This window comes from Haliotis rufescens, unplaced genomic scaffold (genome assembly GCF_023055435.1).
Source record: "Haliotis rufescens isolate VD_foot unplaced genomic scaffold, xgHalRufe1.0.p SCAF_51, whole genome shotgun sequence".
Classification (NCBI taxonomy): domain Eukaryota; kingdom Metazoa; phylum Mollusca; class Gastropoda; order Lepetellida; family Haliotidae; genus Haliotis; species Haliotis rufescens.
This window is the reverse complement of record NW_025964235.1, coordinates 2,623,951-2,638,006: the sequence shown is the minus strand read 5'-3', so window position 1 is coordinate 2,638,006 and position 14,056 is coordinate 2,623,951. Positions and strand designations below refer to the sequence as shown.

Below are 14,056 nucleotides of genomic sequence, written 5' to 3'. Positions count from 1 at the left end.
TCTTTGAAAATATTCCAGTCAAGTCCTGGCTTCAGGGAACATGCTAAGGTGTTTGACAAGCCGTTGCAGGATATAACCAGAGAACAGATAATAATATCTGGAGAATAGGCTCTCTTGTGCCTTTACAACAGTTTACAAGGAGAAGACCTAAATTATCTAAGATACCGTCGGTTTCGTGCGAAGGTCACATCAAGTGTGACTTACGTCACCCTGAAATGCTTACCCCCAACATCAGCTGCTGCAAAATTTCACTGCATGTGGGTCTATCATCAGATGCTTCAATGGAAAGTGGTGGATGAAATTGCAGCAGAAGAATGGGGTTGGAGAGTTATTGGTGAACAAATTCCACTGTTAACCGGTATGCCAGCAGCTCCTAAAGAACTGCTCGCAATAATACAATGCTACTATAAAACGAGCATGTGTGATTCAAATAGATGCAGCTGTAGGCGTCACATTTGCAGTGTTCTTCACTGTGTGGCGAATGTCGTGGTATGTCTTGTTTGAACTGCCAACAGCCTGAGGCATTTGAAGTGAACTATGATGTGCATACCTGTTACTATGCATGTGTGTGCTGCATTGATAACTTAATGGGTTGTTTCGCTCAGCATATGACCATTTAATACTGTTTGGAACACGATAGATTACTATTATTGAAAGCTGAAAATAGATTTTTGCTGATTTCTTTGAGCCAAAACAAGACAGAATATGGAACGGTACAACATAATGAAGCCTGTATTAGTAGCTTTCATTTGATATGTAACATAGTTAACTTGGAGTAAATTTCAAAAATTGAAATTTTTATTTTTTCTATGAAAATGCTAGGTAATTGCTATAGTAAAGATGACTGAATTTGGAAATGTTCCCCCATTTAGATTTTTCTAGATTTTTGATATGATGTTAAGGAAGGCTTGTTAAATATGAAACAACTAAAAACATTTCTGTTGCAATTTGTGGTGGGTCTACCGCAGTAGAACCTAACATTCTTAGTCCACTAGTCCTTATAATAACATATAGCAAAACCCTTAAAACTGGCAAATTTATAATAGTCCTTATGGGCCAGTTTGGCAAGGACAACAGGACCAGTGCCCATTTCTACCCTGATCTGTAGATGATGAAATGACAACCATACATTTTGCAGTTTGCACATGGTTTGTGACATTAATTGTTTTAATATGAAATTTTGAGAGTATTTTGACAAGAGATATACAAAATGATATACTTTGTGAGAATCTCAGATATTTGGGTATAACTGCAGCATTAGAAATTGGCACTAGTCCTTGCCAAACTACCCAACAGTTAAAGTGTCAGAATGACTAGTAGAAGTTAGCCATTATTTAGGGTTTTGCTATGTGTTGTCATTAAAATTAGAGGACGAAAACAGCTGGTTCCATTGATGAATTGTAATCAGTAATCAGCATATCCCTAATTACTACAAGGGGCACAACTATGAAACTAGGTTACTCTGATGGTCAAAACACTGGTCAGGACGATGTTCTAAATGCTATCAAAACCTTGCAGGACAAATTCTTCTGTTAAAAATGAAATATTCTTGACAGTAAAACTTGTGCTGTTACAGCGTAACAGTTTTCCGCAATGTATGCTCCCTGGCTGTCGGAACTCTCCTAATATTTAGAGTAATAAGACCACTTATTACCAATAGTGTTGCATCAGTTTGCAATTTCGGCTTGTTTACTGAAATCTGAACAAAAAAATAATTCAGTCCACTAGCCATGCTAGCCCAAACTTGGCTTTTGGCAGCATTTTCAACAGATTTTATGCATAGTCTGACTCTATATTATCGCAGGCTCTATATTACCACAGTATCAGAAAATCTTTAAAGCCAAAATCTGTCGGCTGTTTACTTATGCAAATCTATGCACGATATTTCATCACTCGATCAAATACAGGACTCTCACTCCCTGCAGAATGTCATGGCTATCAAGAATAAACATATCATGCATATTAACTTGTTCATGACAGTTTTAGGCATTACCCCTACCTCCATCATGTCCATTGGAATTTGGTCAGAAAGAAATACATTTGTTTGGACTATCTCCGGGTTGTTTATGCAGAATGAATAATCAAAAACAGGAAGTGATGTAAAGCACATATTTCACATGCATCATACCACAAATAGCATCACCGTGATAATACAGGGTTGCCAGCCTACCTTTAGAATACAGTACCTCAAACATTTCAAACACGTGACAATACCCTAGGACGTAATTAATAGTATTTTGTTGCCAGACACACCAGCGAAACAATGCCCTGTGACGTCAGGGGTCATTGAGTGTGCAAAAGCTCCTCCCAGTGATCTATCATCTCTATGCACAATATCATTGAATACACCCAGCGATGTTGAGAGTTTTGAATATTTGTATACTAAATATAGCCTGCGGCGGCGCATTTTATAGCAAGCGCTAGTTTAAGAAAGCACTTTTATTTTCATATATATTTCTTAGTTCATATTTTTCGTAATTTAAGTGGCTAAAATGATGATAAATGGGAACTAATATACATATATTATTTTTTCGATTCATCAATTTTTACCATTATGCACAGGATGCAGTTTATTATGTAATATTATATTGGTGCTGAACACATCCAAATGTCGCCGGTGTTAGCGTAGGTTACCCCGAACTCTATCCTTAGTCCTTGGATCCCCTTCACAATCAATCTACCCTCTACGATCATTAGGGTTAGGTACCCGTTTAGTGGCTATTATTGATTCGCCATTGATTCTGTAGCTGCTCCTAATATTCTTCACACAATAACGTCGAGAAAAAAGGATGAAATGATTTAGTGTCGAATATTTTGGCTACTGGAAACTGTCCGGAAGCATTTACACAATCCACTTTCACCCCCTACATTTATTCAGTACTGATTCAAAAGCGAACTCACTCTTGTGTCGTCACAAGCCATGCTTATGCCTCCCTCGGTCCTTACAATTATCCAGATGATCCTTACAGTGTTCCCTGTCACACTTTTCTGTCACAAAATCATCCGACGATTGGTTAAATTCCTTGTCATTCATGCGTACCCGCAAGTTCAACGTCTGACGCCAAGAGCCGTTTTTAGTTCTCGCCATATCGGCTCATTCCTCACCACTCGGTATCTTGTAGATTACGGAATGGGACGAGTGTGCCAAAGTCACGAGACACCATGCCTACCCGTAACCTTCGTAAGTGTCCATCACCTATTCGACCCTTTTCATTCAGTTCCATAACAACATAGGCATGACCAGATAAATTTAGGCATGACCAGGTAAATTTGCACTTAGTTTCACAGTGTGGGCATAGCTCAGTCAGTTAGCTATCATGATATAACATTTACACTAAGTTCTCATATGATAATTGGTTCCACAGCAAGTGCTTTTATGAGTTATCATGGTGTAACATTTATACAACATTTCATATAATTATGGTTTAGCAAGTAATACATATCAGGTAAAATGCATGTACAAAATATCAGTAGTATCAGTCATAGCTTTTTACATAGATGCTAGTCTAAGGTAAAGAGAACACATCTCCTAGACATACTATTCAATAAGACAAAAGTTATGTCTACATATACTGAACAACAAAAGTTTCTGTGACATGAATAAGATTTAATGCAAAGTTATGTTTTTTACCAAATCTGAAACAATTTCGGTTTGCAACAGATAAAAGACTCCTGTAAGTGTTCAAATGGTTTAGTTGCCATACTGACTTCAGAAAATGCGTGATTTCATAAAAAAAAACATGAACATGCCAAAATGTCAATTTACAAATCAATAGTGCGTGTGTCCACTTCTGGTTGCGATGCAAGCAGCACATCTTCGTCTCATGGAATGGACCAGACGTCGCAAAAAGTTCTGTGGGATATCTGTCCATATCTGCTGGAGCATGTTTCGAAGTTCCTGGAGTATCTGTGTAACATGTGGTTGACATTGAAGGCGCCGATCCATCTCATCCAACATATGCTGGTGAGAGATCAGGGGAGCGAGCCGGCCAGGGGATGACATTCACGTTGTTTTGTTGAAGAGAATCCTGAACAAGTCGAGCAATATGAGGCCGGGCGTTGTCATGTTGAAAGGTAATGCCTGGGCCATGACGACGCAAAAATGGTAGAACAACAGGGCTGATGATCTCGTCGCGGTAGTGCTGTCCATTGAGATTTCCCTCTACCACTATCAAACGAGTCCTCTGTCTTGCTGTAATCCCACCCCATACCATAACGCTCCCGCCCCTGAACCGATCTTCTTCCATGACACAATGATTGACGTAACGTTCACCTCAACGTCGGTACACTCAAATCGGTCCATCGTTGGGGCTGCGGTGAAAACGAGACTCGTCAGTGAATAGAACTTGTCCCCACTGCATTGCCGTCCAGAGTAGACGCTGTCTGCACCACTGTAGACGTGCTTGACAGTTGATTCCTGTCAAAATGCATCTTCCCGAGGCAAAAGAGTTAACTGACTATAAAAGTCCAGTTTCCACCCTTGCTGAACCAGGCTGATATTATGGAGTTACATTTTGACTGGACTAACGAGTCTATGCATAGTCCAATCAAAATCGGGCACTGAAATCGAAATCCGGTTCGTAAAGTGTCATGCAGATTTCGCTCGACTGCAGGATTTGCAAGCATGTGCACCGCTAACTCGTCAACAGATATTTTCTAAATTTTTTCATGATTTTAATCAAGGTGCTCACGTGATTTGATACACCCCATCATGTATCAACCAATCATTTTCCTTTTTATTGTTCTAATTTTTGTTAAATACAAACAGAAGCAAAATGTTAAGCAGAAGGGGTTTGACACTCATGCCAAGCAGACCTTTCTCCCACAGCCCAGAGGGTTGTACTGACTCTCTGTGGCACCCTCAATTAAATATTCTACGATATTGTAAACTATTCATTGTCAATTGTTCTTGTAAATAAAATTGTAATTTGTCTCCTGTGACTCCGGCTCTTTGCTGACTAATTCCCCCAAGAAAACCAGCACGCCATTTGGAAGGTTTTGTTCATCCGAACAGAACCATAACAATTAGCTGTCAGGTTAACAATCCGAAGGTCACAAGTTCGCGTCCGACGGATGATTTATAGGTAAGTGTAAGTGTGGACCATTTACAATCCAGTATGAATTAAAGACCACAATACCATTGAGTACCATGCTAACTAATGTAATGGCTTTGTAGAGGTAACCTGTATTCACTTATAACAAGACCAATAAACAGTTTTTATATTTTTGCATTCAATGCAACTTCAAATACCTCTGAATTTAATATAATATGAACTTTTAAAAATTCCGAATTTTGAAAGAATATAATAAAAAAATTCTCAATTATAGTATGTTGAAATTTCAACTTAGTTTCTTGAAATTTCAACATAGTATCGAATTATTTTTTTTAAAAACATGGCCCTAAAAGGCTTCCGTACTTTACCATTAGCCTGCTACTATATAGCGCTAGCTGGGTCTGGTGACTGACTTGAATCACACGAATCAAAACTATCACATGCACAAGATACAAAACTTTGGTCTTTTGCGACAAATGTGTCATTCAACAACTCAGATTATCAAAACATTTCGATGACATTGTATTAGTCAACAATCAGCATTCATAGATTCACACGGAGTAACAGGCATACTGACATTGAGTCAACAAAACGAGGATGTGTCGTACCTGTTGGTGATTCGTCACTAAGCAGTTCTCACACACGTTCACTCTATGTTCAAAGCAGAACAAGTTGGTAACCTTCCGTTTCGGGCACTTACACAACCCCATAATTTAAAAATGTTACAGCGTTCAAATAAATCCTATGAACAACTACGTCAACTTTGCACAAGCCGCCATGTTATTTACAGCGTGGAATTCTCGCCAAGTCTCGCGATCAGTCATGTGATTCAATATTGGTAGCAAAAATTACCAGCATTTTGCGATTTTTCTACAAACGTAAGTGACAAATTATATATCATGAGAAGATAATCACCATAGAAGAACTCGGACAAGAACTCCTTATATCCACTGTATTCAGCAGCAACTGCTTTACATCTTACAAATGTCGAAAATAAAATTCGTCTGCTATAGATTCTACGAGATTGTAATCAAAATGGCATCTGCCATGAGGGATCTTCCGGTTGGCATGGATTAGGCCTAGTTTATGTGAATACTCCACTCAGTTAACGATTGTCATCCTTCATTTTCTGGTAATATTTAACCAAGGTCTCATCTACAATCTGACACGACCACACAATTACTACTAGACTAGCTATGACATGATATGCTTATGTTGTGGAAATTAACTGTAGATTTTTTAAATCATTCAGTTCAAATTTAAAAATATAAGCAGCCTTAGAAATTGGCACTAGTCCTGTAATCCTTGCCAAACTGCCCAATAGTTAAGGTATCATAAGGACTAGTAGGATTTTGCCATTTTAAGGGTTTTGCTATATGTTGTCATTATAAGGACTAGTGGACTAAAATATTAGTTTCTACTGCTGTATGAGTGACCAAGAGTGACACTGAAAGTAGTGAAAGCATTTCAGTTACAAATGATATAGGCCTATGAGTATGCTATGTTGATATAGAGTTTAAATATTATTTCATCAACTCCCGTGTATATTAGCCATTAAAATCAAAGACTATGACAATTAATTATTACATGCTGAAGGAATGTATCCTATATTTTGTAGGTGTGATGTATCCCAATTCATTTTAAAAAGTTTATGATAACAGTTTATGATAACAATTTTCACAGAGCTACGTCTAGGTTACACACATGACACTGAATGCACAACCGAGACTGTTGGCAGACTAAGGAGTCACTCACTGAAAACCTTTCCTGAACTATTTTCTTGTGTATTTCAGGATATAAAGTGTTCTAACAAAACACATAGGTATTTTACAAAGTCTTTTTTCTAAAGTGCATGTATCATTAAGAAAAGAAATCTACTTACCAAGGTGCTTTAAGTCAATTCCAGAGACAAAAAATGTCCAAACATTCATAGAAAGTAGTTTTAATGTTCAAGTGAAACTGCTGAAATCTCATACTCCATAATCGGATTCCAAAACAAAACTGGAGGGATGGCATGGCCTAAAGCTACCGGCGCAACATTGCAGCCGTGCATAAATAATTTTTATTTGCTGATATGTAGCCTTGATTGCAGCACCTGTCTACTATATAATCTTCCTTGTGATGCTTCGAGCTGTACTCATATGTCAGGAAGTGTTGCTATTTCTGTTAATCCTACAAAAATAACATATCATGCATTGTTGAGTGTGTGAAATTACCTTTGATCTTGACATTGTGAATAATTAAGAGAGCAATTAAAGTAAACATCAAATTGTAGGATAAAATCATGTCTTGAATATGCAATGAAAACTGTAGAAATCACATGTATTGACATGATTGTGGATGAGTGATGTGCTGATCCCTCTCGGTCAGACAGAACACCATGGTATCACTGGACGTTGTCTGGAACTGTCGTCATCTACAATCTCCCTCTCAACATCTGCAGCGGGTGGCCGCCAGTCAGTGCATCACAGGTCAGGAAAACATGTCTTCTTTATTCTCAGTAGTCTCTGCCCTGGCGCAGGTGCATATCTATTCCCAGTCATCAGTAGGATTGGAGAAGTAGGACGATATCCCTTTTCGTGTTTCACAAAAATGTTTCTTCAGTCAGTTGTATATAAAGGTCATTTTTATTCTGATGAAATGGTCTTAAACCACTAGCTGCAGACCCACTTGAGTTAATTTTGTCTTGTAAATATACTCAATAATAGCCCCTTGGCAAAGTGTAAAGGTTTTTTTGTGCAAACTGCATCTTGCATCAGTCAACATATCTGCTTCCTCTACTTTTGTTGAATGAGGATGTCAATCCAGAGTATGTTACTCAACTAACATTGACACATCTTTGTCCAGCCAATGTCGACAGGACAGTGGATGTTTTGTCCAGTGCAGTAGACATCATGAAGGACCTTGAATTCCTGGCCTCTGAACTCTTTGTCCTGTCACGCTTCCTTATCAAAAGAAGAAACCAGATGCGCAGGCATAAGACATTACAGACACTTACACAGGTAAGTAGATCCTTGTGATGTAGACGTAAGACATCACAAACACTGACACAGGTGAGTAGATCCTTGTGATGTAGACATAAGACATCACAAACACTGACACAGGTGAGTAGATCCACGTGATGTAGACATAAGACATCACAAACACTGACACAGGTGAGTAGATCCACGTGATGTAGACGTAAGACATCACAAACACTGACACAGGTGAGTAGATCCACGTGATGTAGACATAAGACATCACAAACACTGACACAGGTGAGTAGATCCACGTGATGTAGACGTAAGACATCACAAACACTGACACAGGTGAGTAGATCCACGTGATGTAGACGTAAGACATCACAAACACTGACACAGGTGAGTAGATCCAAATGATGTAGACATAAGACATCACAAACACTGACACAGGTGAGAAGATCCAAATGATGTAGACATAAGACATCACAAACACTGACACAGGTGAGAAGATCCACATGATGTAGACATAAGACATCACAAACACTGACACAGGTGAGTAGATCCACGTGATGTAGACATAAGACATCACAAACACTGACACAGGTGAGCAGACCCACGTGATGTAGACATAAGACATCACAAACACTGACACAGGTGAGAAGATCCACATGATGTAGACATAAGACATCACAAACACTGACACAGGTGAGCAGACCCACGTGATGTAGACATAAGACATCACAAACACTGACACAGGTGAGAAGATCCACATGATGTAGACATAAGACATCACAAACACTGACACAGGTGAGCAGACCCACGTGATGTAGACATAAGACATCACAAACACTGACACAGGTGAGAAGATCCACATGATGTAGACATAAGACATCACAAACACTGACACAGGTGAGCAGACCCACGTGATGTAGACATAAGACATCACAAACACTGACACAGGTGAGTAGATCCACGTGATGTAGACATAAGACATCACAAACACTGACACAGGTGAGCAGACCCACGTGATGTAGACATAAGACATCACAAACACTGACACAGGTGAGTAGATCCACGTGATGTAGACATAAGACATCACAAACACTGACACAGGTGAGCAGACCCACGTGATGTAGACATAAGACATCACAAACACTGACACAGGTGAGTAGATCCACGTGATGTAGACATAAGACATCACAAACACTGACACAGGTGAGCAGACCCACGTGATGTAGACATAAGACATCACAAACACTGACACAGGTGAGTAGATCCATATGATGTAGACATAAGACATCACAAACACTGACACAGGTGAGTAGAACCACATGATGTAGACATAAGACATCACAAACACTGACACAGGTGAGTAGATCCACGTGATGTAGACATAAGACATCACAAACACTGACACAGGTGAGTAGATCCACGTGATGTAGACATAAGACATCACAAACACTGACACAGGTGAGTAGATCCCAGTGAGATACATGACACAATGTGGATGTGATAGCACTCAGTAGTTATAGCTTCTGCTACTGTGATTCTACTCCAGGTTGAGGGATGTCTGAAGCGCTATCAAGAAACAGACTTTGTTGGACTTGTCTGCAAAATGCATCAACATTTTAAACAGTAAGTGAGTCCCCCCTTAAACAGTTAGATAAATGCATGCCCTGACTACCATGTATTACAGATTTATATAATAGAGTTACACACACGAGTGCACGCACGTATGCACGCATGCTCGCACTCACACACCTACAAACACAGCTCCACACACACACAATCACACACACAGATAATCACACACACATACAGACAATCACACACACACATGTAGCAGGGCAGTGAATGAGCGATAAGCAAACACACGCTACGGGTGAGAGACGTTTATTCGGCCAATGGATTTGTGATATTTATATCTATCTAGGATATACACCCTGAAACATATTAAAAGGAATGATAAGTAATATTAACAATATACATAATGCAATCATCGACATCACAGTATTACAAACCATTTTACATTACAAACACATCTTCTTCATATATTAGTTGTTACACTGTACAATGATCTGCTAACTGATGTAAGAACCAAATAGAATAATTATTGATATATTAACTAGGTGTAAAGAGATTATAAATCTCTTTCAAAAATACATATATATACATGTCTTTACGGGTGTGATACACTTATGTGTTTCACAAATATAGAAACTGACTATACATTTATTATGTGCCTACCCTGTGGGTGAGACTGGGGTGTCTTCCCGACTACCGCCGCAACTTATAATTCCGGATATCTGAATAAAACATATACTTTTATAACAATGACTAATACAACTATTTACATACACGTTAAAATATTTCTCCGGATCCCGTATAGTACAGACTGTATATTATACATAACTGATCACAAAAGCATTTAAAACCTAGCCTATTCCATAAAACAACACATACATTCTTCCTCATACATACAAGAATAAAGAGACAGAAAAGTGATATATTAGTAATTACCAAAGCTTACATTTATAAGTCTTGTTTACCACATTTATTTAAATAGATTGTAACTGAGAATATGATAATATTAAACACGTTTAGGTAAGTTTAATATTATAGGTTTAATATACTGCAACATTTAACTGCAATAACATACAAGTATACACATATATATTATACTAACCTGATTTTAGGTGATTTCACCTGTCAACTTGTCTGTGCAGGAAATGTGTGCAGACTGAGAACATGCAGTGAGACAAAGGGTCAACTTTGAGGGTTAGCTTGGCCAATCAGTTGAGCACGTCATGGCTTGGGTTTGTTAAGGCTTACAACATGAAGGACATATTAACTACATTTAATCTATCTTAACTAATGATTTATGTTTAAAGTTGAACACTTAAAAGCAGATACTGAAGGTGAATAAAATAAATATGTACAATGTTGTATCTGTCACACACTTCCCCCCTCGGTGAAATGACGTCCTCGTCATGTATTCTTTCCTGTGACCAGATCCAGTAGAGCATCAGAGAGACGTTTTGGCTGGCCCTCAAGCAATCCTTCCTCTATGAGAGAACTGAGATAGTTTGCTCGAGATAACCAGTCTGGTTGAGTAACTGCTGAAAGAGCAAACTCACCACCGCTCATCCATTTTGGGGGTCTCCGCTCTCGAACAGACCTCCTTGGTTGAGGATTCGGTGGTACTGTTGGAATCGGTGCAGCAGCAGCAAGTTCTCTGTCTGGTGGGACATCCACAGGTGGAACTGGAGGTTCTTCTGAAGGCTGTTCCTGTTGTTCAACATCTGCAGTCTCATCCCTTCCATCAACTTCAGTGTTCTGGTCCTCACTCTCAACATCTTCGTTCGGCTTGTCTTCAGGTGGCCTGTCAGCTGGATAAAGAGCTGACCCTGCAGAGTCCGAATGATGAGTGGTGACTAACACCATATCTTCTCCATCTTCCAGTTCATCTTCATCATGTGAGATGCCTGTGGTGTCTTCTCTGGATGTCTGGTTTACACACGTCCTTGGTCGAACTTTAGGTTGTGGTTGTGGAGACTTGATTCGTCTTGGTTTAGGCACTGGTGCTGTTTGGGGAAGAGAGCCGATAGGAAGCAGTAAATTCCTGTGCAAGGTTCTTGTCCGTCCGTGTCCATTCTCCTTACCAACGACAAATACTGGTATGGATGAATTTGGTTGGTCCAAGATGACATAAATATCTTCTTCCCATCTGTCTGCTAACTTGTGCCGGCCGTCAAAGGCAACCACTTTTACAAGTACTCTGTCTCCCTTCTCAATGACAGCTGCTCTTGCTTTCTGGTTGTATAAACTCTTGTTCCTGGACTGGGCTTTCTTAGCTGCAGACGATGCTATGTCATAAGCTTGGCTGAGACGATCTTTCAAGTCTTTGATGTAACAGGTCATTGATGTTGACTTGGCTGAATCCATGTCAAGTCCAAAAGCTATATCCACCGGGAGACGTGGATGACGTCCATACATCAAGAAGAATGGTGCAAAGCCTGTTGATTCATGGCGAGTACTGTTATATGCGTGTACTAATGGTCCAACAAAGGCTTTCCACTTCTTCTTGCTATCTGGATCAAGAGTACCAAGCATGTTGCAGAGAGTCTTGTTAAAACGTTCACACATTCCATTCCCCATTGGATGATATGGTGTGGTCCGGGATTTGTTGATTTTCAGAAGCTGACATAACTCTCGCATGAGATTCCCAGTGAAGTTTGCTCCTTGATCCGAGTGAATACGCTTAGGTATCCCATAATGTAGAATGAAATTGTTGAAGAAGACTTCAGCAGTTGTCTTGGCCGTCATGTTCTTGGTAGCGTAGGCCTGGGCATAGCGGGTGAAGTGGTCAGTCACAACTAGAACATGTTGTTGTCCTCCCTTTGATGGCTCCAGGGTGAGAAAATCCATGCAGACCAGTTCTAGAGGTTGTGAGGTTTCTATACTGACCAGTGGAGCTCTTCCTGTTGGTGTTTTATGACGCAGACACGGCACACATTGTTGAACATGAGTCTCTACATCCTTGGTCATCCCAGGCCAATAAAATCTGTCCTTGATGAGAGACAAGGTCCTGTCTCTCCCTGGATGCCCAACGTTGTCGTGGAGACTTCGCAATACGGCCGATCTACATCTTGTTGGAAGGACTAACTGTTCTTGATCTTCTCCCTCTGTCTTGATGACTCTATACAAAACACCTCGCTTTAGCTGAAAGTGTTGAAAACTTTTCAACAGTGTAGTCATCTCTTGATTCCCAACAAAATGTGTCCTGTCTGGTTTAGTCCTGTTTCTGAGATGATCAATGATGATACCAATCTCTGGATCCTTTGATTGAGTTCGTCTCCAATCCCTGGCATTAAACTCCCATCTGTCTTCAGTTATCTCTTCTTGCTCATCTATGTCAGGGGTGGATAGAATCAAACTTTCAACAAGACTTGACACTTGTAAAACTTCACAGATTGCTCTTATTGAGTCCTTGTTGACCTCTTCCATTTGTACTTGATGTTCTCTTTGAGGCAATCTGGACAGGGCATCAGCATCTACGTTGGATTTTCCTGATCTGTACTGGATGGTAAAGTTGTAGTTGGCTAGAGAAGCTAACCAACGGTGTCCAGTAGCATCCAATCGAGCTGTGGTCAGAACGTACGTCAAGGGATTGTTGTCAGTCATCACCACAAAGTCATGACCATACAAATAGTCATGAAACTTTTCTGAAATTGACCACTTTAAACACAGAAACTCCAGTTTATGTGCAGAGTAGTTTCTTTCAGAAGGTTTCAATCCCCTACTTGCATATGCTATGACTCGTGGGTGGCCATCTTGATGCTGATACAGTACTGCTCCCAAACCCTGAGTGCTGGCATCTGTATGGAGCTCGAAGGGCTTTGTGTAGTCAGCATACCCTAAAACGGGAGGGGATGAAAGGCATGTCTTGATCTCCTCAAAGGCTCTTTCTTGGTCCTGACCCCACTTCCATATCATAGTCTTTGTGGCTTGTTTCCTGGATTTCTTGGCACACTTTGGCATCAGTTCAGACAGAGGTCTTGCAATGCTAGAAAAGTCTTTCACGAATTTCCGGTAATAACCAGCAAATCCGAGAAACTTTCCTAACTTCCTCAGGAGTTGATGGGGTAGGCCAGTTCTTTATCTTGTCAACCTTTTCTTGGTCTGCCTCGATGCCATTAGCAGAAACTATATAGCCAACATATCTCACCCGGCGCTTGAAGAATTTACACTTCTTTGGCGCGAGCTTCAGTCCACATTCCTGGAGTCTTCTGAAAACCATCTCTAGACGTTGAACATGTTCCTCATAAGTCTTGGAAAAGATTATAAGGTCATCGAGGTAAATGAGGCAGATCTTCAGATGGAGTCCCTCGAGACACTGTTCCATAAGTCGCTGGTAAGTCGCTGGGGCATTGGAAAGACCAAATGGCATCCTGTTATATTCAAAGAAACCCAATGGTCCAACAGTAAAGGCAGTTCTTTCCTTATGGCTCTCCTCTATCTCAACCTGATGGTACCCGCTCT

At 40.0% G+C, this 14,056-nt stretch overlaps 3 protein-coding genes across 4 annotated transcripts in view; 1 reads left to right on the top strand and 2 right to left on the bottom strand.

The window, feature by feature from the left end:
• The window catches only part of LOC124127878 (zinc finger protein-like 1), a 30,890-nt gene extending 25,025 nt beyond the window's left edge, over positions 1 to 5,865 (bottom strand). Inside the window, exon 1 of the mRNA XM_046491263.2 lies at positions 5,663 to 5,865. Coding sequence (XP_046347219.1) covers positions 5,663 to 5,764 — 102 coding nt within the window. The 5' untranslated portion in view covers positions 5,765 to 5,865. The remainder of the gene's footprint in view (positions 1 to 5,662) is intronic.
• Positions 5,866 to 5,913: 48 nt separating this feature from the next.
• Positions 5,914 to 14,056, top strand: part of LOC124129445 — a 40,136-nt gene continuing 31,993 nt past the window's right edge. The window contains exons 1-4 of the mRNA XM_048384859.1: positions 5,914 to 5,932; positions 7,425 to 7,525; positions 7,902 to 8,056; positions 9,573 to 9,649. Coding sequence (XP_048240816.1) covers positions 7,435 to 7,525; positions 7,902 to 8,056; positions 9,573 to 9,649 — 323 coding nt within the window. The 5' untranslated portion in view covers positions 5,914 to 5,932; positions 7,425 to 7,434. The remainder of the gene's footprint in view (positions 5,933 to 7,424; positions 7,526 to 7,901; positions 8,057 to 9,572; positions 9,650 to 14,056) is intronic.
• Positions 9,892 to 12,884, bottom strand: LOC124120015. 2 transcript variants are annotated; one of them, XM_048384860.1, is made up of 3 exons: positions 10,701 to 12,884; positions 10,262 to 10,320; positions 9,892 to 9,957 (listed from the first exon to the last, which is right to left on the bottom strand). In XM_048384860.1, exon 1 carries the CDS (start codon positions 12,770 to 12,772, stop codon positions 11,003 to 11,005), a length of 1,770 nt encoding a protein of 589 aa, XP_048240817.1. In that variant the 5' UTR covers positions 12,773 to 12,884; the 3' UTR covers positions 9,892 to 9,957; positions 10,262 to 10,320; positions 10,701 to 11,002. The 2 variants fall into 2 exon arrangements, with proteins under 2 accessions (XP_048240817.1, XP_048240818.1); XM_048384861.1 differs by having other exon boundaries at positions 9,892 to 10,320.